The sequence below is a fragment of the Malaya genurostris genome, chromosome 2 (assembly GCF_030247185.1).
Source record: "Malaya genurostris strain Urasoe2022 chromosome 2, Malgen_1.1, whole genome shotgun sequence".
NCBI lineage: Eukaryota > Metazoa > Arthropoda > Insecta > Diptera > Culicidae > Malaya > Malaya genurostris.
In genome coordinates, this window is record NC_080571.1 from 275,329,521 (window position 1) to 275,353,747 (window position 24,227).

A 24,227-nucleotide genomic window follows, 5' to 3' on the forward strand; every position below is an offset into this window, starting at 1 on the left:
GTATTTTCCCCAGGAAATACGGCGAGTACTTTCCAGGCTTCACTGAGCGAAGAGCCTCGATAGAGCTGAGACTGTCCGATACAATGAAGTAGTGGTCTGTGGGCAAAGTTTCAATGATCTCAAGGGTATACTGAATTGCAGCTAGTTCTGCGACGTAAACTGAAGCCGGATCACTGAGTTTATAGGAGGCGGTGAAATTTTCATTAAAAATACCGAAGCCAGTGGACCCGTCGAGATGTGATCCGTCAGTGTAAAACATTTTATTACAGTCGACTTCTCTAAATTTGTCATTAAAAATATTTGGGATCACTTGAGGGCATACGTGATCCGGGATTCCATAAATATCTTCTTTCATGGATGTGTCGAAAAACACCGTAGAATTAGAAGTATCATAGAAACGAACACTGTGAGGATTATATGAAGAAGAATAATTGTTACGTGACATGAAATCAAAGTACAATGTCATAAATCGGGTCTGAGAATTAAGCTCGACTAGCCGTTCAAAGTTATCGATAACCAACGGGTTTAAGACGCTACATCGAATGAGTTGTCGATATGAGAGATCCCACAAACGGTTTTTCAGCGGTAGAATTCCCGCTAGTACCTCGAGACTCCCCGTATGAGTCGACTGCATACAACCCAAGGCAATACGCAAGCAACGATACTGGACTCTCTCCAGCTTGATAAAGTGTATCTTCGCGGCTGAACGGAAACAGAAACATCCATACTCCATCACTGACAATATCGTTGTTTGGTACAGCCTTATAAGATCTGTTGGGTGAGCTCCCCACCAAGTCCCGGTCACTGTACGGAGAAAGTTGATTCTTTTTTGGCATTTTCGTTTCAGATACCTAATGTGACATCCCCAGGTACCTTTGGAATCGAACCAGACTCCGAGGTATTTGAATGTGAAGGCCTGAGCTATGGTTTGACCCATTAGTTGAAGCTGTAGTTGTGCAGGTTCACGCTTCCTGGAAAATACTACCAACTCAGTTTTCTCCGTGGAGAATTCGATACCTAGCTGTAGAGCCCATGTAGACAAAGCGTCTAAGGTAGTTTGTAATGGTCCTTGCAGGTCGGTAGACTTGGATCCTGTAATAGACACCACGCCATCATCTGCAAGTTGCCTTAACGTGCAAGAATTTTCAAGACATTCATCGATGTCATTGACGTAAAAGTTATAAAGAAGGGGGCTGAGGCATGAGCCCTGGGGAAGGCCCATGTAACTAATTCGTGAGGTCGTCAAGTCTTCATGTGTAAAAAACATGTGCTTTTCCGATAATAAGTTGTGCAAAAAATTGTTCAAATGTGGGGAAAGACCATGCTTGTGCAGCTTCTCCGAGAGAATTTTTATGGAAACTGAATCAAAAGCCCCCTTTATGTCCAAGAATACTGATGCCATTTGCTTCTTGTGAGCGAATGCCATTTGAATTTCTGTAGAAAGCAGCGCAAGGCAATCGTTCGTTCCTTTGCCTTTACGGAAGCCAAATTGTGTATCTGAAAGCAAGCCACTTGTTTCCATCCATTCATCGAGACGAAACAGAATCATTTTTTCCAGCAGTTTCCGAATACAGGAAAGCATTGAAATCGGCCGATACGAGTTGTGGTTGGAGGCTGGTTTGTCCGGTTTCTGAATAGCGATAACCCTCACTTGTCTCCAGTCTTGAGGAACAAAGTTCTGTTCGACGAACTTGTTGAACAAGTTTAACAGACGTTTTTTCGCGATATCGGGAAGATTTTTAAGCAAATTGAATTTAATTTTATCACACCCTGGGGCATTGTTGTTGCACGATAAGAGGGCTAGAGAAAACTCCGTCATCGTAAAGGGGGAATCGTTTTCACTGTATCGAGAGGACGCGACGCGATAGACATTCGATTCGCGAACAAAATCCGGGCAAACTTTCTTGGCGAAGTCAAATATCCAGCGATTTGAATATTCTACGGATTCGTTATTAGTGGTTGCATTTCTCATACGACGGGCTGTATTCCACAGAGTGGTCATCGATGTTTCCCTAGATAGGCCATTGACGAACCGACGCCAGTAACCTTTTTTTTTTGCTTTAATCAGATTTTTCAGGGTCTTTTCTAGTGATGCATATTTCTCGTAGTCTTCGCGCTTGCCACTGTTCCCGAATTTTTTATACGCGGATGATTTTGTTTTATATATTTCCGAGCACTCTTTATCCCACCATGGGGTTGAGGGTCGCGTAGTGATTGTAGTTTTGGGTACTCGTTTGGTCTGGGCTTGAATCGCGGCGTTGAGGATCAAGTCAGCTAGGGATTTGTATTCTTCTTCTAGCGAATCTGGTTGTTTCGTTTCGAGAGCTTGGGATATCGCGGTCGAGTAGGAACTCCAGTCGATGTTTTTCGTGAGATCATATGTCATATCGACTGATGTCGGTGTTTGTGCACCAGTGGATATTGAAACCAAAATCGGCAAGTGATCACTACCGTGGGGATCAGGGATTACCTTCCACTTGCAATCTAGCTGTAGTGATGTCGAGCAAAGGGATAAGTCCAGCGCACTAGAGCGGCCTGGCGGTCTTGGATTGCGTGTCATTTCACCCGTATTTAAAATTGTCATATTGAAGTTGTCGCACAGATCATAAATTAACGAAGAACGGTTATCATCATATAGGCAGCCCCACCCCGTACCATGCGAGTTAAAGTCTCCTAAAACTAACCGCGGGGTGGGAAGAAGCTCAATGATGTCTGCCAGTCGTCGATGCCCTATCGAGACTCTGGGAGGTATGTAGATAGAAGCTATACAAAGATCTTTGCCTCTAATTCTGATTTGGCAAGCAACAACTTCAATGCCCGGGATCGAGGGGAGGTTAATTCTATAAAACGAATAGCACTTTTTGATCCCTAAAAGAACCCCTCCATAGGAGTCTCCTCGATCCAGGCGTATAATGTTGAAATTGTGGAAGTCAAAGTTTATATTTGAAGTGAGCCATGTTTCACACAATGAAAATACGTCGCAGTTACGCGAATTTATCAAAAATTTGAAAGAATCTAATTTTGGGATGATACTTCTGCAATTCCACTGCAGTATAGTGATCATATTCTCGATTTCTGTAGGTATTTCAGCCATCGATAGATACGATCGCTGCAAGGAGGGGCCATTGTTCTGTCAACTGTTTTAAAAATGTTCTTACTGTTGGTAATAAAGCCGTTAGAATACTTTTAAGAGGATCAGTTATATTGAAGGCTGTTAATATCCAGTCCACGATATCAGAGAATTTTAGTAATCCAGAGTTTGTCGGATTTTCTGGTTGTGTTTTGGGATCACCTGGGTTTTTCGGTGTCCCTGGAAGCGCAGGAAATTCCTGGTTGTATTTTAGAAATCCAGGCGGTATTGGCTTGGGTTCAACGGAATTTTTCTGGTTGAACTTTAATGTTTTATTTTCATTTTGATGTAGTACTTTTAGACCTTTGCGAGGAAGGTTAGGAGAGGACATAATTGGTCTTTTCCTATTTGTTCCTAGCTGAAGAGAAGAAGGTCCTACGCCGGGGTCATAAGAAGCATCAGCGTCAGTCGACAAAAGAGCAAACTCGCTTTTTTAAGCTTTTCCTCGCGTTGTTTGTACTTGGAGCATTCAAAAAGATCATGCGGATTCTCGCCACAGTAAATACACTTTTCGGTCGTTTTCCTGCATGAGTCATCCCCGTGTCCCTCGCCACATTTACCACACCGTGGTTTGTTACAACAGTATGGTGCCGTATGTCCCATCTTTTTGCAGTTCGAACAGTGCATTACCCTCGGTACATACAACCGGACAGGTAGACGAACCCCTCCCACTAAAACGTAATTCGGAAGTGCAGAACCGGCGAAGGTCACACGAAAAGAGTCTGATGGGTAGTACTTCCCATCTTGTGCCGATTTAGAGTGCAATTGCTTGCACTCCAATATCTTCACTGGTTGAAGATCGACATTCTTGAAGCGGCCAATCCCATCCTTCATAAGATCTTCAACCGTTAAACTCTCCTCGCGAACCACACCGTCGATCTCCACCATCCGAGAAGGTACGTAGACGCGATACTCCCTCGTGAAGATCTCATTGCTAGCAATATCGTTTGCTTGTTTCAGATCAGTCACGACGACGCGCAGTCTATTTGGTGACACCTTGTCAATGTGTTTCACTGCCGAGTAGTACTTATACAGATCTCTATATATTAAGGACTCTAAGAGATTTAGCTATGGGCCGGAAGTATACCACCCACGGGCCAACCGATCCGTCATCCTGATAGGCCTTCCGACGGAGGAGTGGTTTTTCCAAAGGGGTTGCGGGGATATCCATGTAAGATGTGTCACCATAAGAGTATTCATCTAAATGTTCCACCTCTTCAGGTACATCATCATCTTCCCCGGGGTTCCCCCCATCGGAAGACATATCTCCCACAACAACAAGATAAATAGAGCAAATAGATAGGGTAGTAAGAAATAGAAAGATAAAAATAAGGAAAAAACTACTTCACCGGTATGGTTTGTTGAGCCGATAGATGAGTTCGCTTCGATTGTTTCCCTCGCGTGACCTTGATGAATCAACCACTGCTGGTGCCGATGCTATTCAAGCGACAGGTAGAAACGCTGAAGCACACAACTGTCTGCTGCCGGTGTGTATCACTGCCGGTGTGTATCACTGCCGATCACTTATTAGATCTAAGAAAGATCTCACAACAGAAATGTTTCCGCTAGCCCTTGCTAGGGAAACACCTTCGCACTCGAGATTTTGTAATTAATACCGTCCTGATACGGAGCAGAAAAAAAACAAGTGTATCGCGGACGACTGCTCGGATACGAATGAGGCAAACTTGTTCTCAGCGTAATGGAAAGAGTGCGTATGCTAAAGATTTGCTGCTACTTTGTGTAATATAGAGTTCCTACAATTTAAAAAAAAATCGCAATTTTAGTTTTGCTACACAATTTTTTAATTCACTGTGTTTCACAATTCACAATTAAAAATCTGTGATTCACAATCAAAAATCTTGATTCACATTTCCGTGCGCAAAATGGGCTTATTTACACCTCTGGTTTGAACTGTATTGAATTTTCAGAAATATTTTGTTACTTCAATAGATAAAATGACGGTGGCTAATCTGAGCTTCAATAGAAAGAGAAACGAATGATGGACGGGATTATGCCCATTCGGTGCGACAGCGAAGGTTGTGTGTTAGAATGTGAAGTTCACTGCAGTAGAGTGATGGTCAGTGTGTGCACACATTCGATTTCAATTGAATTGAATGAACTTTTACAGCACTGTTCATGAGTTCGAAATCACAAGAAGCATCGCATCGTACAGCTTTCAAACTCTAAGCCTGATCGATGCTTCTGGTTACGAATTGCGGCTTCTGCTTCTGATAGCTTTAGTATGAAGAACGTTTTACTCACTTCGAAGTCTTTTTTCGGTCCTATCTTTCGCAGAACTTTCTGAGCACTTTTCGCACTGCTTTCTCACTTATTCCTTCCATGCTTGTTATCTTTCTCGACGACAATATTTTAAAGATATTAGTCAACGCTATTTGAAACAAACTGGTGGAAACAAATAAATGGCGACATGCGTGATGAAATAAAATTGTAAACAACGGGATGCAGCCATATAAAAGAAATGCCTCAAACTTCGTATTTACGCGTTTCATGCAAAGTAATCGATTTTGATTTTGTCATTTCTTCTGATTTTGTCAGCTCTTTTATGGAATTACTCCTTAGCAAACATTTTTTTAAAACAAATTTGGGTAGATTCATTCGGGTTTATTCAAATTGATAACGTTGATTCACAAAAGTATGCATCAACGCTTACTTTGATTATTCGGAAACACTCCCGGGACCAAATTTTTGCGAAAATTATGCTTATACTTATACACTATTATATCTCCGGAACCGAAATAACTTATACCACTATAACTCCGGAACCAAAAATTTCAGTCACGGTTTTTTGCTTTCAAGAATACTCAAACGAGTTCGGAAAACTAGTTTAATTGTTCTTGATTGCAAAAACCGGATAGAAAAATTTGTTTCAGAAGAATCTCATCTTTGTTTTGCATTCAAAGTTCCTTGTTTTTGCATTCAAAAATGTTTCTAAACGATTTTTGCTAAATCCATATTCGAGTTTTAGTACTTAAAGTTTTTATCCGGTTTCTGCAATCGAAAATACTTAAACGGGTGTTTTTTTTTCAACTAAGTTGCACTTTTCCGATATTGGCATTCAGCCATTCATTTGACCGTCGAACTTGATCAATAGCCCAGTAGTAGCAAACCTATAATCGTAGAAATCAATCTTTTAATCATACGTTGGTACCGAGTTGATCGATATTATCTATGGAAACTGCTGCCGGTAATAATTGTAATCGAGATCATAAGAATAATTGTTAATTTTTTATCTGCTGAGAGATTTAAAACTTATGCAATATTTCTGCAGATCCAATTACCATAGATAACCAAAAAAAACTTTAATCGAATCCATTATCATCAATCATCAAAACATCAAGATCCTAACCCAAACCACTGCTTCGGTTTCTTTCAGTTCATTGAACCACTACCTTCAATTCGCGAAGGTCACATGGTGTCCCAAATGTGCAATTTTTTGCCATTCATTTCAAACCAGTAAAACATGATAGCTATCAACAAACTCTAAGCTAGCCACTTTGTTATTGGCCATGGGTTACGGGTCGACAGAAAGTGATAGCGAAGATTTATTACGTAAACACAGCAAAAGGTGGAGACAAAAGAAACAAAAAATGTGCCCGTTAAAAAATCACGACCAATTCCAATTTGAAAATTCCCCACCGCATATTTTATTTGCTGTACATGTGCATGGAACAACATTTGTCAATTTATATTGGTCATGTTTTAAGGTGGCAAGCCGCGGTGGAAATAAATTCAATTAGTAGTGAAAGTACTTATATTATTATGACACGAATAAAAGATGTAACGCTTGACCAAATACACGTGCAATAACATTAGATGATACATGAATAGGCCATCTGAGCAGACAGCCTGTGACCGTTTGGGTCACGCACAGTGCGATCGTAGTTCACTGTCGCAGAGAAAGTTCAAATACACTCGTCGTCGTTTTTATGCGGTTTTTTTATGCACGATTCACGCAGATCTACTGGGAAATGGGAATGATTGTTAGATCGATGCATGTTGCTTCGAGAAACCGAGGAAAACTCTGCATTCCCAAACATATCACAATAAGTGGTGGTTTGTTAGTAATATGGAGTGTATCGAAAATAAGCTATCCACAAATTTTTCTTTCAAATTATGAGGAAAGACGATATTTTATTCAAACTATAAATTGATCCTTTATTGTACGAGGTTAAACTTGAGCGTAATGAAAACCGGATGAAATTTAAGTTATTCCTTCACGAATTTTCGGACTTCGGATCGAACGCTCTTCATCAAGTTCCGGACAAGTATTGCATCGCATTTTTTGGACGCTTGAGCCCAAATTTTTTTGAACTCCTGCATGTTCCCAGCTGCCTTACCAGTCTTCTTGAAGACCCTCTTCACGATTGTCCAGTAACGTTCGATGGGTCGAAGCTGAGTGCAATTTGGTGGATTGATATTTTTCTCAACGAAACCACTTTCTGGTCCAGCTTCGGGTTGGCAGAAACGGGGTTTCTGCCTCTTACTGGTAGCTCATCCAAAGAATAGTGTTCCCCAAACTTATTAATGATGGTTTTAACACTGGCATGATGAGTTCCAAACCGCTTCGCCAATTATTGCAAAGTAATACCCTTCTCACTTAGCCATGTGTCCAGAACCTTAATTTTCACTTCCTTTTCAATACGCAACATTTAAAAAACGCAGAATTTCAACCGCACAAACAAGTAAACAAACGAAAGCTGACAGCCAAACGCACACCATGCTGTGATCTGAGCATAAAAAACCATCACAAATACATGCGTACAACACAAATGTATGTGGATAGCTTATTTCCGATACACTCCCTAATCATTATAATATTATCACGTGTTTAATGCTCTGAGTAGCTAGCGACCGAGAAAGGTTTGATCTTATATCGTGTTGTAAGATGATATGTACTTTCTGCTGGAAATATAATGCACGAAACGATTTATTCCCGAAATTCGTGAAAAACGGATATCCAACTATCAAAAGTGTTGCTACTCATTTAATTTTTCGCCGGTTGTCTATGAATAACCGTAATATTCACACGATCGAACTTTCAATCGAACCATCACGTCATACGCGATATAAAACATTGTCGAAACTCACCCCTCAACCAAAGTTATAAAACATCAACTGGATATTATTCCCAGTTTGAACGCTCAAACACCTACACATCGATATCTGCATTTATATTCTAATTTATAAGGTAATTTTTTGCTGGTATCTTTTTGGCAACACTGTTTTTGACAGATCACGCATGAATGGGGTCTTGTGTCATTGTCAAACTTCTTAAGTTTGATCTATAATTTAATCATGAATCGACTTACAACATCTAACATTTGGTGAATGGGCGCTGGAAAAGTTGGAGGAAGATCCACTTTTTCATCGAACATTTGTATTCAGCGACGAAGCTCATATCTGATTGAATTGATACTTTAACAATCAAAATCGCCACATCTTTAGTGAAGCATTGCAAGAGCTACCAATGCATTCCAAAAAAGTCTGTTTGGTGTGGACTATGGGCCGGTGGCATCATCGGGCAGTACTTCTTCAAAGGCAACGATGGGCGGAATGTTGTGAATGGCAAGCGCTAACGTGTGATGATTGGAGTTTTTTTTGCCTAAAATGGAAGAATTGGGCATGCCTGACATACGGTTTCAACAAGACAGTGGCACATCTCACACAACAAGACAGTGCCACATCGTCTTCGGCGAACAGTTTATCTCACGTTTGGGGCCCGTCATTTGGCCGCCTAGATCATGTGATTTGGACTATTTCTTGTGGGGCCATGTTAAGGCTCATGTCTACAAGGATAAACCAGCAATGATTGACGCACTGGCAGTGATAAAATTGAATCGTTCTATCGATTCCAATAAAGATTTCATCAATTTTCTCATTTTTTTTTTGAAAATCAAATTCTATACCTCTTAAAAATCACCCTTTATATAAGTTATTCAAACTAGATTTACTAAAAATTTAAGCAAAACGTTCATTATATGTAGCAAAATAAACAAATAGCCTTCAATAATAACTTTAAAGTTTGACCATAAATTATTCGGCACAGCAGGGCGTCAGGTTTCGAGACAGTACCTATATTTTCGGCGATTATGTCTCACAAAAGGGTGAAACCAACATAGAATCCATTCGGACCAGACTTCATTTTCTTCGTAATCATTAAGGTATCTCGAGATTTGGCACCCCATTATATTCGATCTTCATTTTCGTGTACAGCTTTATAGTACGGTTTTGCCCCTAAACATGAGAATTAAAAAACAATGCGAGCATGGGAATATCATCGAATCAAAAGATTTTTAGATACATTATTTTAAAAAATAATTCGCTAGCCAAATTCGAAGATTTAAAATTGTTTTTTTTATTCTTCTTTACAAATCAAATTATCATAAATCGAACTAAATTTATGATAATTTGATTTGTAATGAAGAATAAAAAAAAACAATTTAAAATCTTCGAATTTCCGGCCCTCATGAAAAAGTCCGTATTGTGCTTTTTGTTATAATTATGTTCGTTTTATATTCCCCCGCATGCTTCAGCCTTGTGGTCGTTCGCTGTTTGACTGTTTCTACATTTTCGAATATAAACAAAAATGTTTGGCGAAACTCTCAACGAGTGAGCACGTCTTATCGCGTTGGTGCGATGAAAAATCGAGTATTTCGAGTGAAAAAAAGTATTTTATCCGTACTTTGACGACTCGCGGTTGCAACACAGCGAGGTTTTCACTTGTAAAAGTTCATTGCACTATAATCGAAAATTAACTGATAATAGATGCTAATTAACTGTGCCATTCATCGGTGTCATCTGAAGTGAGGTAACGCTAACCAAAAAAAACCTGTTTTAATCCACCTAGTGATGTAATGATGCCTTTCTCATATCAATCATACTATCATATATAATACTGTGGTATTCTTCAAAATAATTTTCTTCGATTCTTAAAAGAATAACCGAAGTCGATTTGTTTGACCGTCTACTGATAAAAACTATCAATTGGAAAACATTTGAGGTCGATTTAGAAAAAATTTTAAGTTTTTTCCCCATTTTTAGTGATGGTATACAATTTTTAACCCACTTTACCCTATATTTCCGGATCCGTAAGTCGGATCCGCATTAAATTCAGGAATTACGTATGGGACCACAGGACCTTTCGTTTGAACCTAAGTTTGTGAAAATCGGTCGCGCCATCTATGAGAAAAGTTAGAACATATATTTTCTTATTTTTGCACATTTTACCCCATAACTCCCGAACCGGAAGTCGGATCCAAATAATATTCAGTAATTTTTTATGGGACCTCAAGGTCTTTCATTTGAATCTAAGTTTGTAAAAATCGGTTCAGTCATCTCTGAGAAAAGTTAGTGCACTTATTTTTACAATTTTTTGCAAATTTTCCCCTCATATATCCGCAACCGGAAGTCGGATCCAAATGATATTCAGGAATTTTGTATGGGACCGCAAGACCTTTCATTTGAATCTAAATTTGTGAAAATCGGTTCAGCCAACTCCGAGAAAAGTTAGTGCAAAAAAACGTTACATACACACATACACACATATACACACACATACACACACAGACATTTTGTGTACTCGACGAACTGAGTCGAATGGTATATGACACTCGGCCCTCTGGGCCTCGGTTCAAAAGTCGGTTTTCACAGTAATTGCATACCATTTCTATATGAGAAAGGCAATATGAGAAAGGCAAAAAGAAGGCGAAATACATACAAATACATTTCATACGTTTTTTTTTGCATTGTCACCTCAGACAACGGTTTTAAATAATTAACAAAATGGAAATCGATTCCGAAGCAAATTCAAAGGGAACCTACAAGACCATAAGACTTTTTATCCGGATCTTAGTTTGTAAAAAAAACAGTTTAGCCGAAACGGGTTCGTTTGGCCATCAACTAATGACCAAATCTTGTATGTCATTGGAACAGTTTTAAGCCCAATTCAGAAGATTTTTCACATATTTTATTTCACGTATTTTCACCTAAAATTTTAAACAATAACCCGGTGTTACCGGAAATATTCGACGGACAAAATTTAGGAACTCCGTATGAGATTGTTACAGGACCACTTTTACAGAGGGACAGTAGCGACACGTACCACTGGTCCCACAGTCTTATGGGGGCCCTTGACGGAACCCACAGAGCAAAAAATGGCCACAGTTAGATGCGCCACACTAATAAATCTCGGTTAATTTTTCAAAAGGGCGTATAAGCAAGTGACAGTTTCTCTTTGTTTACTTTCTCTTCTATTAATTACCAAGCGGTTTCCACGTTTATCACTCAACTCTTTGCATGAAATGATACCCGAAACTTTCGACTTTCAAACAGAATAGTGATATCGAAGAGAATCTTTTTAATCACATCACAATAGACGAAAGAGAGAGTGGTTAAAGAGAAACTGTCACTTGCTTATACGCCCTAATGAAAAATCAACCGAGAAATCTTATCCCCTGGCCCATTAACACGTTAAAGCAGCACTGAATTGTAATACCTTTCATTCGATGGTGATTTTCAGCTTGTGAACTTCGGTTAGGGCATGTTTGAGTACTATTTTCGGTATTCAACTAACAATACCTGTTAACTAGTGGTATTTACAAACTATTTTTGAGAAATTAGCTTATATTTACATCTTCTTTACAACTCATCACTCTGTAATTCCAGAATCGCAAGATCGTTCCAGATGAAAATGAAATAAACCTGACCTTTGTTTATGAAAATCTGTTCCGAGAAAATTGCAAACATATTTTTGTTGCACACACATGTACACGCAGATTCGTTGCTATCTAGAGAACTGATACGAATGGTATATGGCAATCGAATTAGTTCGTGCAAACCGCAAAATGTAAGTATGTAACACCACTGTGCACTCAATATTCATGAAAATGCCAGGACCGTATTTCACAAACTTAGGTTCAAATAAAAGATCTCCCAAAGAAAATTTGCAATTTTCATTCAGATCTGGCTTCCGGCTCCGGAATGACAAAACGATATGTGAAAAAAAAAATAAAAGCATGTGCTCTCAGTTTCCTTAGAGATGACAGAACCGACTTTCACAAACTTCAAATGACAGGTCTCACGGTTCCATTGGTGGATGTTAAAGTTTATCTGGATCCGACTTCCTGGTCCGTTATTATAAACTGATTATGAAGTGGTAAAATTTTCAAAATGTTGTTTAAATTAATGTTGCAAATATTATTCAAAACTATTCCAATACAAAGGTTTTGTTTTTCGACGTCCATAGAAACTTACTTCGACTGTACTAATTTCGAGATCCAGTTCCGGAAATACCGGAAGTCGTGATGGTATGCGACGTGATTGATTTTAATGGATGTTCACGACTTTTTCAATCAATTTCCACTAGGCAAATAATTTATTTCTAAAATTGCCCGACGTTTCGACGTTTGCCCTTTGCCAAGGGAAATGTAATGTAATGTGTGTGTGTGCGTTTTCTACAAGGTGGAATACGTTATGTACTTTCCCAGCTCACGCGCTCGGTAGTTGTCGAGCTATCGCTGTGGTGAACCAGCGAGTGGGACTGGCTGAACCTTACCCACTAAAACACCTTGGACATCTTGCCTCGATCCCCCCGGAACTAAGCTAAGCTCAATAGTTCGGGGGAGGCTGTGCTCATGCACTTCTTTGTTTGGGAGAAAATGAGCTCCTGCGTTTCTCTCGTTATCCATCTCGATCCACCTTTGGCGCCTCGATGACCCAATGCCGCTACGTCGCGCCAGACTACTCGACTGATCCCCGACGATGGATCCAGCCTACACCGACGGAGAGTTTCCGGAGAAGAAAAATTCTCCCGCAACCGGCGCCTCCGGTACCCGTCCACGGCCCGACCGTAAGGTCGATCCAATGATGCCGGTTGGAGGATGGCTTCCAGTTTACTGGTGCCCCAACGATCTTAACGGTACTACGCTACGGTCTACTCGTTTAGTCCCCGGCTAAGGACCTAGACTACCCCGACGGAGAGTTCCTCGGCGAAGGAATTTCTCCCGGCACCGAATCCCATTTTACGCCACGCGGGACACCCGAAGGAGTGCCGAGGTCGGCTCCGAGATTCCGGTTGGAGCATGGCTTCCGGTTCGCTGATGCCCCGACGACTCGAATCGGTTTTGTGGCGTCTACTCGACTAGTCCCCGGTGATGGATCTAGCCTACACCGACAGAGAGTTCCCCGACGATGGAAGTTCTCCTGAAACCGACGTTTTCGATACAAGTGTGTGTGTGTGTGTTTCATCGTATGTGCATCCTTAATTTTCATATTTTTAAAAGAATCAATCCAGATTAGCTTAACATTAAAATTTTCAATGTCAAACGCAAGGAAGCGAAAAAGATTTTTATAAGTCGAATTGTTGGTTTTAAAAATATCGTGTGTTTTCTCACAGTTGACATTACGCCCTTTCAAGAAAAATTCTGACATTTTAAAACTGGGAGTTTAATAGTGCAATATTTTGTTTTGATTATTATAGCAATTGATAACTATTAGCACAGATGAAATATTTTGTCAATTTACATAAATTTTCATGCACCTGTATGGAGTATGCCATTGAATGGAAAGTTACTTTATAGTACTAAGATTTTGTTTAAACATGCAGTCTTGTTCATTGGAAAATCAATGCATTCCAATATAATTTTATTTCAGTCAGTTGATGTCTATTTCATAGTACTATTGATTTACATGTCGTATAAATTTAATTATTTGTATCTGTATAGAACCAACGATAGGATGCATAAAAATCCAATGAGATGAAATTAGGAACAGAGTAGTGAAAAAGTGATTTTAGCTGTTTTTTGAATATTAGTTTGAATTCCAGAAATAATCGGAAGAGTAAGTACACAAAGAGAATCGGTCACTTACTAAGCTGCTGACATCTAGAGGATGTTTCCATTAAAAAATGAAACATCGTGAAGTAATACCTTTATTTGGGTGAAACAAAATAAATTTATTGTTCATGTCATTTTTAAAGAAAATCCTCATTTATGTCATTTAATCGACGATGGCATGAGGCTGTACTAAATTTGTTACTTAGACATTTTCTATTCACTTAAGTTATTTCTAATAATAATATTGTTTTTGTATTCATGTTTAAGGCACCGGGCTTAAAACAATTTTGGAAATTCACGCAAAATGTTCAAACTAGGATTACCATATAACCAACTCTTCAATTCTATATATGCTCACCGAATATGAAAATTGAGATTATGTGATACAAAAACGAATGCCGGAACGTATCTTTTCCAATTATATTTAAAACCTTATTTCCATAAAATTTATTAACTATTTCACAACATTTCGTTTAGTAACCTGTACCATAACATCGAATGGCAATTTTAACGTTAAGTCATGCTTAAACACAATATCCTCCGGCTTGATCTTGGAGCTGAATTTGAAGTTTCGCACCAGATGTACCATGATTATTTTCATAGCGAACATTGCATAACGCCAACCTGCAAAGAAGGAAACGATTAAACTTTGAAATTATAGGAGCAAGATTTTTTTGCTTGTGGGTCGAAAACGGATCGAGCGTGACGAACGATTTTGATAATCTGTTGGTTAAGAAAAGATCTGTCGCCAATGTTTCAAATAAATCAAGTATTTCATTTCGAAGAACCAGATTCACATGGTGCGATTGAAATTAATCATTCAGAATTGTATATCAATTCAATTTTTGACTCCTTGGTTTCAAACCAAGCCAAAGGGTGATAGTTTAATGTTTTTCTTCAAACCTAGAAATCCATTCTTCACTTCTTGAGAGACGAAAATCCCTACCTTAAACATTAAACATTTGGGATGGAACCCTACTACCCTATCCCTTTCGCACTTTTTATGGTCGAAAAGAACATACTGAGCTCGTTCCCGGATCACTCTATCAAATCGCTTCGTAGCCCGACTAAAATGACAAATATAGATACAATCACTCCGTACGCAGCATCAGCACTTTTACGTTTGATATGTTGTGTTACGCAATCAAGATCGTAGTTCGCCCCAAGTCGCGCTCAAAATCTCCTCCGGCTTCAATCTTAGCACCCTTCTGTACTCACCAATGCAAATCCGGTTGCCACCACTGAACGGCAGGTATCCAAACGGATGACGGTCCTTCACCCGTTCCGGGGAGAAATTCTCCGGGTCGAACCGCTCCGCATCTGGGCCCCAAACATCCTTTCGTTTGTGCAACTCAATCAAACTCATAACGAAAATGGTCCCCGGGGGTACTTTCACGCCATCGATTTCGACCTCGGCGATATTTTGCCGTGCAATCTGGGGCACTGCGGTCCAGTGTCGTTGTACTTCGTTCAGGAACATCTCGGTATATTTTAGCTCTTTGATGGTTTCCGGATCAAAATCCAGCTCGGCACTGTCGGCTGGGAAGTGTTCGATGATTTCGGCATACAGACGTTCCTGGACCTCCGGATAGAACGACATGAAGAGACAGGAGTAGGCCGTCAGCAAACCTGCGGTGTCGGTAGCCTAAAGAAAGGAAGACATTTGCCATTTTATATCAATTTAAAAAAAATCCCAGTATCGACAAGATCGACTATTTTGGAACTTTTATATTGTTACATTTCATTCATTAAAAATAGGCTTGATGTAACTAGTTTAAAATTTAATATTCAAACAAAACTTAGAATCAATGAATAATTTCAATGCACAAAAATTGACAAATAAAAGTGTTTAAAAAAATTAGAGGGTTGTATTCAAGACGCGACCGAGCACAATAACATTAAAAATGAAACGTTTCTACGGTCTTCATAATAAATACAAAACTAAAGATGATAATGATGATGATACACTAAAATTCACTACACTTCAAAGTTACTTGAAAGCTCAATTTTTGATACAAACAACCTAAAGATTTAAACTTGAACAAATGAAACTATTTTATTTTATGATGATAATTTTCGAGAAACGTGCAAACTTATTAATTTGATTTGATTTATATCGTTTATTTACCCTCAGTTTTAACCTAATAATGGTCGTTCACTGGGTGGACTTATTAATTTTTTAAACAGTTAATCGATCTAAGAGAATGTTGTACCAGTAATCTCAGTAATGGTGTAATTTTATTAATCCTTCAAAATCGTCGATAATCTTCGGAAAGTGTCGGTAAATAATATGGCAACAATACGAGGAAGAAAACATGTGAAACAGTTCGCATAAAATATTTAGTTACTTACATTGATTTTTGCTTTGGAATATTAGGAATCTACGGAATGGATACGCAACAAAATTCCGAAATTTTGTTCATATTGTAACTTGATGTTATTAACACATGAATGAACATTGTCATTGTTACAACGCGTGTAGCCATCAGACGCTTATTGTTTGGAAGCAAATAATAATTGAACTGAAACTGGCGGCTAACCAAATTCTACGAGGGTTCCTATTCAAATGATACATGTAAAATCGCAGGTAAGCTAACCTTTAGTTTATCTTTGAAACTATATGATATTGTATCTAATTGTACTGTGTATGTGAGCCTGAGGAACTAATTTGAACTACTAAACCGAGGAGATCGCTTTTAGATAAGTTTCAGAATTTAATTTTGAATCTTTTGAAGCGTTTAATTCCTGGTGTGACAACAACTTGTTCAGTCACATTGTCACGTTTTGTTCGTATGGGAATGGAGATTTAAGTATGCAAACCGATCCGTTGACAAATTAAAACATTTTTAAGCTTACAATATTGAAGCTTTGGAATCATTTATATTAGGAAAATCTGCTGCAAATTAGATCCGAAAAATCTATCGCCGATAATTCTAAATTGGCCTGATAGTTACCAGAGAACTAAAATAAAATACTCAATTCAAACCAATTTTTCAATGGTATGCAATTGAAATATTCAAATGACGTTGTCTCATAAGTTTAAGTTAAATGTTTCCGAATCGATTGTTTGTTCAATTATATAAATCCATCAACAAATGACTGAGTTCTAAGCGTTCAAAATTATGACAGAAAAATGTTACGCGAATAGTTTTGCATGTTTTAAATTGACACCCAGCCTCGGGAAGCGAAGTGTAAGGCATTTTAATGGCAAAATCAACCAAAAATTTGCTAAATACATGGGATATTTCAAAAGAATCGGTAACCACGCTGATTCGGTTCTTCAATAGCTAGATGATATATAAGATACTCAAGCGAACACGGTGTTGCGCAGACAGCAGCTAATTTCACCAACACATAATGCAAAAGCGACAATCCAGGAAGTGAACGCATATACAATTCAGTCATCAGCTCACTGGATGAGCTACTTGTTTCATTCACAGTCAAACATCAACTAGGCAAAGAAATATTTTGCAGCATATATTTATAGATTTCTCTTCATGCTACGCAGAACGATACGGTGTTTTTTATGCATGACGCAAAGCCTCCTATGACGAACAAGAAGTTGACGTCATTTTGTACAACAGGGATTGGTGGATGAAAACATAGGTCGATTCCAACCATTTTTTCAATAGTATACTATTGAAATACTGAAACGACGTCGTCATACATGTTTAAGTTAAAGGTTTCCGAATCGATTGGTTGTTAAATTATAACAATCCATCAACAAATGACCGAGTTATTAACGTTCAAAATTATGACACAAAAAGGTTACGCGACAATTTTTGAAACTTTTAATTGACACCCGGCCTCATATAGTGAAGAGTAAGGCATTTTTAATGCCAAAAAACAATGCCAATCTTACCCCGGTCATAGTAGCATATACATTGTCTGTAATTTGCTTGTCCGAATACGGTTTACCATCCTCATTGGTTGTTGTCAGCAATTGATCGACGAGAATCTTGGGTCTGGTAATATCTTCCTCCTCGTTACCGTTATTGTTGTTGGTGGCTTTTTTTAATAGGAGCTCCTTTCGTTCCATCACGAGCTTAAATGAAATGAAAAAGAATTATAAGTGAATTTTCAAAGAACGCGTACCAACATGACGTGTATAGTTCAATTCAAGTACTGTACTGAAAACTATTATCTATCTCGAAATAATTGGAATTTTTGTTCAAAGGTATTCACTTCCAATAACACATTCAAGAGCATATTTTATACAAAATTTTAAGCTACTAGTAACCTATAGTCGAGGATCTGTTTGAGAAAAAATCTATACAATAAACTAAGTACACCCGAAAACCACTTTCTTACCGCTTAAGAGTACGTGTGCATTAGCCAGAGCAGTTAGAAGATTTTAGGTTAAAAATTAGAGGGTTGTATACAAGACACGACCGATCACGATTACATTAAAAATTAAATAATTCTAATGTACCCATAATAAATATAAAAACTACAATGATCAGCCCCATGGGGTTGTTCGAGCCGTTGATGTGGAACAAGGCAACCAAAATTTCTAATGATCTACAATCAAAAAGTTCAATCAATCCGAACCAACACTGGACATCATTTGTCTTGATTTGCATTTGTTTTATGACCGACGAAATTACACCGTTATCCCAAATATATGCAATTATATCTTTGTACATACTTGCGACTTCGATAATTAAGCTTCTCTTCGCCAAGCTTGTGTTCAAGTTTTTTATGCAAGTAGTTTTTTAGCGTTAAGTTTCTCTACCACTCTGCGATTTCGGTTGAAGCGATAAATTATTTCTCATTATCAATCGAGTTCATCTAGTATAAATTAGAAATTAATCTTAAGCACTCAAAATTTATCCTGAGGTAGTTGTCAATTTCTCATGGGGAAACGACATAACATGAAATTCCGAGCTTGCATGACACAAGATCAGAGTACACCAATTAAGGGCTGAGGCCAGTGTGTTTTAGAGCGTTTTAAAGGGCTATTTTCACGCTTCAAATCTGATTTCCTCAGAAACGGTGAAGAATATCAAAAATTAGAGGGTTGTATACAAGACACGACCGATCACGATTACATTAAAAATTAAATAATTCTAATGTACCCATAATAAATATAAAAACTACAATGATCAGCCCCATGAGGTTGTTCGAGCCGTTGATGTGGAACAAGGCAACCAAAATTTCTAATGATCTACAATCAAAAAGTTCAATCAATCCGAACCAACACTGGACATCATTTGTCTTGATTTGCATTTGTTTTATGACCGACGAAATTACACCGTTATCCCAAATATATGCAATTATATCTTTGTACATACTTGCGACTTCGATAATTAAGCTTCTCTTCGCCAAGCTTGTGTTCAAGTTTTTTATGCAAGTAGTTTTTTAGCGTTAAGTTTCTCTACCACTCTGCGATTTCGGTTGAAGCGATAAATTATTTCTCATTATCAATCGAGTTCATCTAATATAAATTAGAAATTAATCTTAAGCACTCAAAATTTATCCTGAGGTAGTTGTCAATTTCTCATGGGGAAACGACATAACATGAAATTCCGAGCTTGCATGACACAAGATCAGAGTACACCAATTAAGGGCTGAGGCCAGTGTGTTTTAGAGCGTTTTAAAGGGCTATTTTCACGCTTCAAATCTGATTTCCTCAGAAACGGTGAAGAATATCAAAAATTAGAGGGTTGTATACAAGACACGACCGATCACGATTACATTAAAAATTAAATAATTCTAATGTACCCATAATAAATATAAAAACTACAATGATCAGCCCCATGGGGTTGTTCGAGCCGTTGATGTGGAACAAGGCAACCAAAATTTCTAATGATCTACAATCAAAAAGTTCAATCAATCCGAACCAACACTGGACATCATTTGTCTTGATTTGCATTTGTTTTATGACCGACGAAATTACACCGTTATCCCAAATATATGCAATTATATCTTTGTACATACTTGCGACTTCGATAATTAAGCTTCTCTTCGCCAAGCTTGTGTTCAAGTTTTTTATGCAAGTAGTTTTTTAGCGTTAAGTTTCTCTACCACTCTGCGATTTCGGTTGAAGCGATAAATTATTTCTCATTATCAATCGAGTTCATCTAATATAAATTAGAAATTAATCTTAAGCACTCAAAATTTATCCTGAGGTAGTTGTCAATTTCTCATGGGGAAACGACATAACATGAAATTCCGAGCTTGCATGACACAAGATCAGAGTACACCAATTAAGGGCTGAGGCCAGTGTGTTTTAGAGCGTTTTAAAGGGCTATTTTCACGCTTCAAATCTGATTTCCTCAGAAACGGTGAAGAATATCAAAAAACCCAACAGACAATCGTAGAAATTTAGTTTAGATTATTCTGTGAAACTTTCAGAATGATTGTTTGACTTTAGCGGTCGGGAAAGTCTTTTTTCTGAAGGAAGAGTTGCATAGCTGAAAACGGCAACTTTCAACTTGTTCATTGAATATCTCGCCTTCAAAAGCATGGATCAAAATCTATCCTGACAATGTCTAGATAATTTAGTTTAGATGCGATTAGTGCATAAAAACATATAAGTTGTCGCGATAAAAATTAAGTGCATGTTATTTTTGTAATGGTAAGTACGTTTCTATGGCGGCACAATTTCTGCCTGGTAACGTAACGAAACATGAGAGAGAAATAAAATCGGCTCATCAAGGCTGCCAAACAAGCGGTAGCTTTATTGGATTTTAGGTGATGTAGTGAAACTTGTAACCGAAAATATCAAAACTTTCTTGGCCACCCGGCCACACCGAGAGTCATTTTACACATTTACGAGAGAGCATGAAGAGAAATGTAATACGCACAGCGAGCGACACGGTTTTACGCTAACAACTGGCATCAGCCCTTAAAGCTTCAAATCGTTTTATGGCACGTTTTTGTCTTGCTGTCTAGCAACAACCCAGTAAATCCGAACATCGGACGCATCGTGCAAGAAAGCTTTTGATTGCGTTTCGAGCTTGCATATTGTATCGGTAGAACAACAGAGTGAAGATATACCAAAGCAGAGAGCGGATGTCTGATTACTCAGGTGATGAGATATATCGGGGTTGGATTTCCAACCTCGAACATAGGGTCAGAGTTTTTCTGGCCCTAAGAGGCGAATGACCTAAAGGTTAAAGCCTCTATGATCGATACAAATGATTAACAATCTTTCTCACCCTATCGGGAAGACGTCGGCTCGAAAATGTCTTGTTTGATATTCCTTCGCTCTGTTTCTCTAGCGATACATAATGTAAACATAAAGCTTTTTTAGGTCAGCGCGGTTGATGCAAATGGTGCAGAATTGTCCGATGACGGGCCGATCGAAGCGCTACAATCGGCCCTATATCGTGCTCAATCGGTCCGATAATCGGCCCGATGATCGGACCGATGCGGGTCGACAACATCCACCGGGAACCTACCTCTAGCATGCTAGGAATAGGACTGAAACGTTAGCTTTAATTTCGCTTCTATTTATAGATTCGCGTGCTTCCAACAGCTTCGCTTTTGCATCGATTGACCAATCAGAGCGATGCTCTCTCTTTGATACATCGCTTACTCCTTCAAAACTGTCGACTATGGCAGGGAAATCCGGTATGCTGGAGATTTTTTTGCAGACAAAATAGGACACTGCTAGCTATTAATCAACATTTCAATGATATACAATTCGAAATACATGGCTATGAACATTCAAATCAATACGTAGAAATATTTCCTATCAAATGATGAAATAATATTAATAATTGATACAAAACAGACTGAGCTGTAAGTGTTTAAAACCTGACCACATTTCTACGTGTAGTTTTTCTTAAGTTTCTGATTTGCACCCCTAATAAAGATGTGTTCCACATCAAAATAAAGATGATGATGGATGCACTAAAAGTCACAAATAACAAACAACTTATTTGTACTATGTTACGAATCTTTTGAAGCCTAAGACAACAGCTTGTTCTAATCGATACTGCATAACGATTTGTATTGCATTATTTTTACTACACTTAGTCTGGATCCCTTCTATAAGATTCTTGGAAGCAAGAATCGACCTAAATATTATACTTGATACGACTAAATCAATTTTTAACTATTCACTTAGGTCACACGATTATTGTTTGGTTTAATAATAGGGTCTGAGGGATTATGCTGAGAGATAGTTCTTTATATTTAGCCACATTTAATGAAAAATAATTATCTATAATTATCATCATAACACAACTTTTTACTGAATTTTTTGCGCGCCACCGTGTTGTTCGTATGTAAATAGAGATTTCAGTATGCACACTACACGTTGACAAATTAAAACATTTTTAAACTTTTTCGAATCAAGTTAAATGAGGAAAATTTATCAATAAATCACAGAGATACAAGCGCTTTAAATTAGGTTCGAAAAATCTATTGCCGATAATTCTAAGTTGGCCTGCTAGTTACCGGAGAATCAAGATAAGCCATGGGTAAACTAAAGCAGAAATGTATTCGGGCATATATTTATAGATTCCTTGTTGTGCTATAGTTCATACTGCGCAAATCGGACGAGAGTTTGACATCATTCACTGAGACTGTCATTGGCTCGTGAAAACATAGGTCAATTCAAACCAATCTTTCAATGGTATGCAATTGAAATGCTTAAATCACGTTACCGCATAAGTTTAAGTTAATTGTTTTCGAATCGATTGGTAGTTAAATTATATAAATTCATCAACAAATGACTGAGTTCTAAGCGTTCAAAATTATGATAGAAAAGGGTTACGCGGTTATTTTTGCATTTTTTTAAACTGACACTCAGCCTCGTACAGTGAGTTAGCGAAAGCGAAAATCCAACGAGCGAACGCATATATGTACAATCTAGTCATTACCTCATTGGACGAGCTACTTGTTTCATTCGCAGTCAAGCATCAACTAAAATCAAGAAATGATTTGCAGCATATATTTATAGATTCCTCTTCGAACTACGCAGAATGATGCGGTGTTTTTATGCATGATGCAAAGCCTCCTATGCCGAACAAGAAAATGACGTCAATTTTATCAGCTGGGATTGGTGGATGAAAACATAGGTCAATTCAAACCATTTTTTCAATAGTATGCTATTGAAATACTGAAACGACGTTGCCATATATGTTTAAGTTAAAAGTTTCCGAAACAATTGGTTGTTAAACTATATCAATCCATCAACAAATGACTGAGTTATTAACGTTCGAAATTATGACAGTAAAAGGTTACGCGGCTATTTTTGAAACTTTCAATTGACACTCGGGCCCGTATAGTGAAGAGTAAGACATTTTTATTACCAAAGATTTACTAAAAACATAGGCTATTTCAAAAGAACCGGTAATAACGCTGATTCGGTTCTTCAATACTGATATATAAGATACTCAAGCGAAAACGGTGTTGTGCTGATAGCAGGAAATTTCACCAGCACATAATGCAAAAGCAACAATCCAGCGAGCGAACGCATATACAATCCAGTCATCAGCTCACTGGACGAGCTACTTGTTTCATACACAGTCAAGCATCGACTAGGCAAAGCAATATTTTGCAGCATATATTTATAGATTTCTCTTCATACTACGCATAACGATGCGGTGTTTTTTATGCATGACGCAAAGCCTCCTATGCCGAACAAGAAGTTGACGTCATTTTGTACAGCAGGGATTGGTGGATGAAAACATAGGTCGATTCCAACCATTTTTTCAATAGTATGCTATTGAAATACTGAAACGACGTCGTTATACATGTTTAAGTTAAAAGTTTCCGAATCGATTGGTTGTTAAATTATAACAATCCATCAACAAATGACCGAGTTATTAACGTTCAAAATTATGACACAAAAAGGTTACGCGGCTATTTTTTGAAACTTTTAATTGACACCCGGCCCCATATAGTGAAGAGTAAGGCATTTTTAATGCCAAAATCTGTATTAATTGAACATTTAGGGGTTTTTGGTTTGTACGTAAAGACTGTCCCAGAATGTATGGACGCAACCAAAAACCGCTGCCATTTCGCAATCGCAATATTTATTACTACGTCCTGTTGTTTACACTCTTCTCTAATCACTTGTGCAGTTGTTTAATCGTTTTCATTAGATTGTTTCGAAATGCGTGGACTTTCAGCAGAACAACATCAATAAATTGTGTTCAAATGGTGCACAGAACGCGGACTGTCACTGAGAAAGATAGCCAAAATGGAAGGAGTAAGTGAAAAAACCGTGTGAAATGCAATCGGCGAGGATAAAACTTTTGAGGATAAACCGAAAACGGGTCGAATAA

The 24,227-nt window shown here is 38.1% G+C and overlaps 1 protein-coding gene across 1 annotated transcript in view; it reads right to left on the reverse strand.

Moving 5' to 3' along the window:
- Positions 1-24,227, reverse strand: part of LOC131429230 (cytochrome P450 4C1-like) — a 77,641-nt gene that overhangs the window by 42,402 nt on the left and 11,012 nt on the right. The window contains exons 4-8 of the mRNA XM_058593280.1: positions 17,846-18,028; positions 15,202-15,628; positions 14,439-14,607; positions 8,048-8,053; positions 3,844-4,112 (exon numbers count right to left, since the gene is read on the reverse strand). Of these exons, the coding sequence (XP_058449263.1) occupies positions 3,844-4,112; positions 8,048-8,053; positions 14,439-14,607; positions 15,202-15,628; positions 17,846-18,028 (1,054 nt within the window). The remainder of the gene's footprint in view (positions 1-3,843; positions 4,113-8,047; positions 8,054-14,438; positions 14,608-15,201; positions 15,629-17,845; positions 18,029-24,227) is intronic.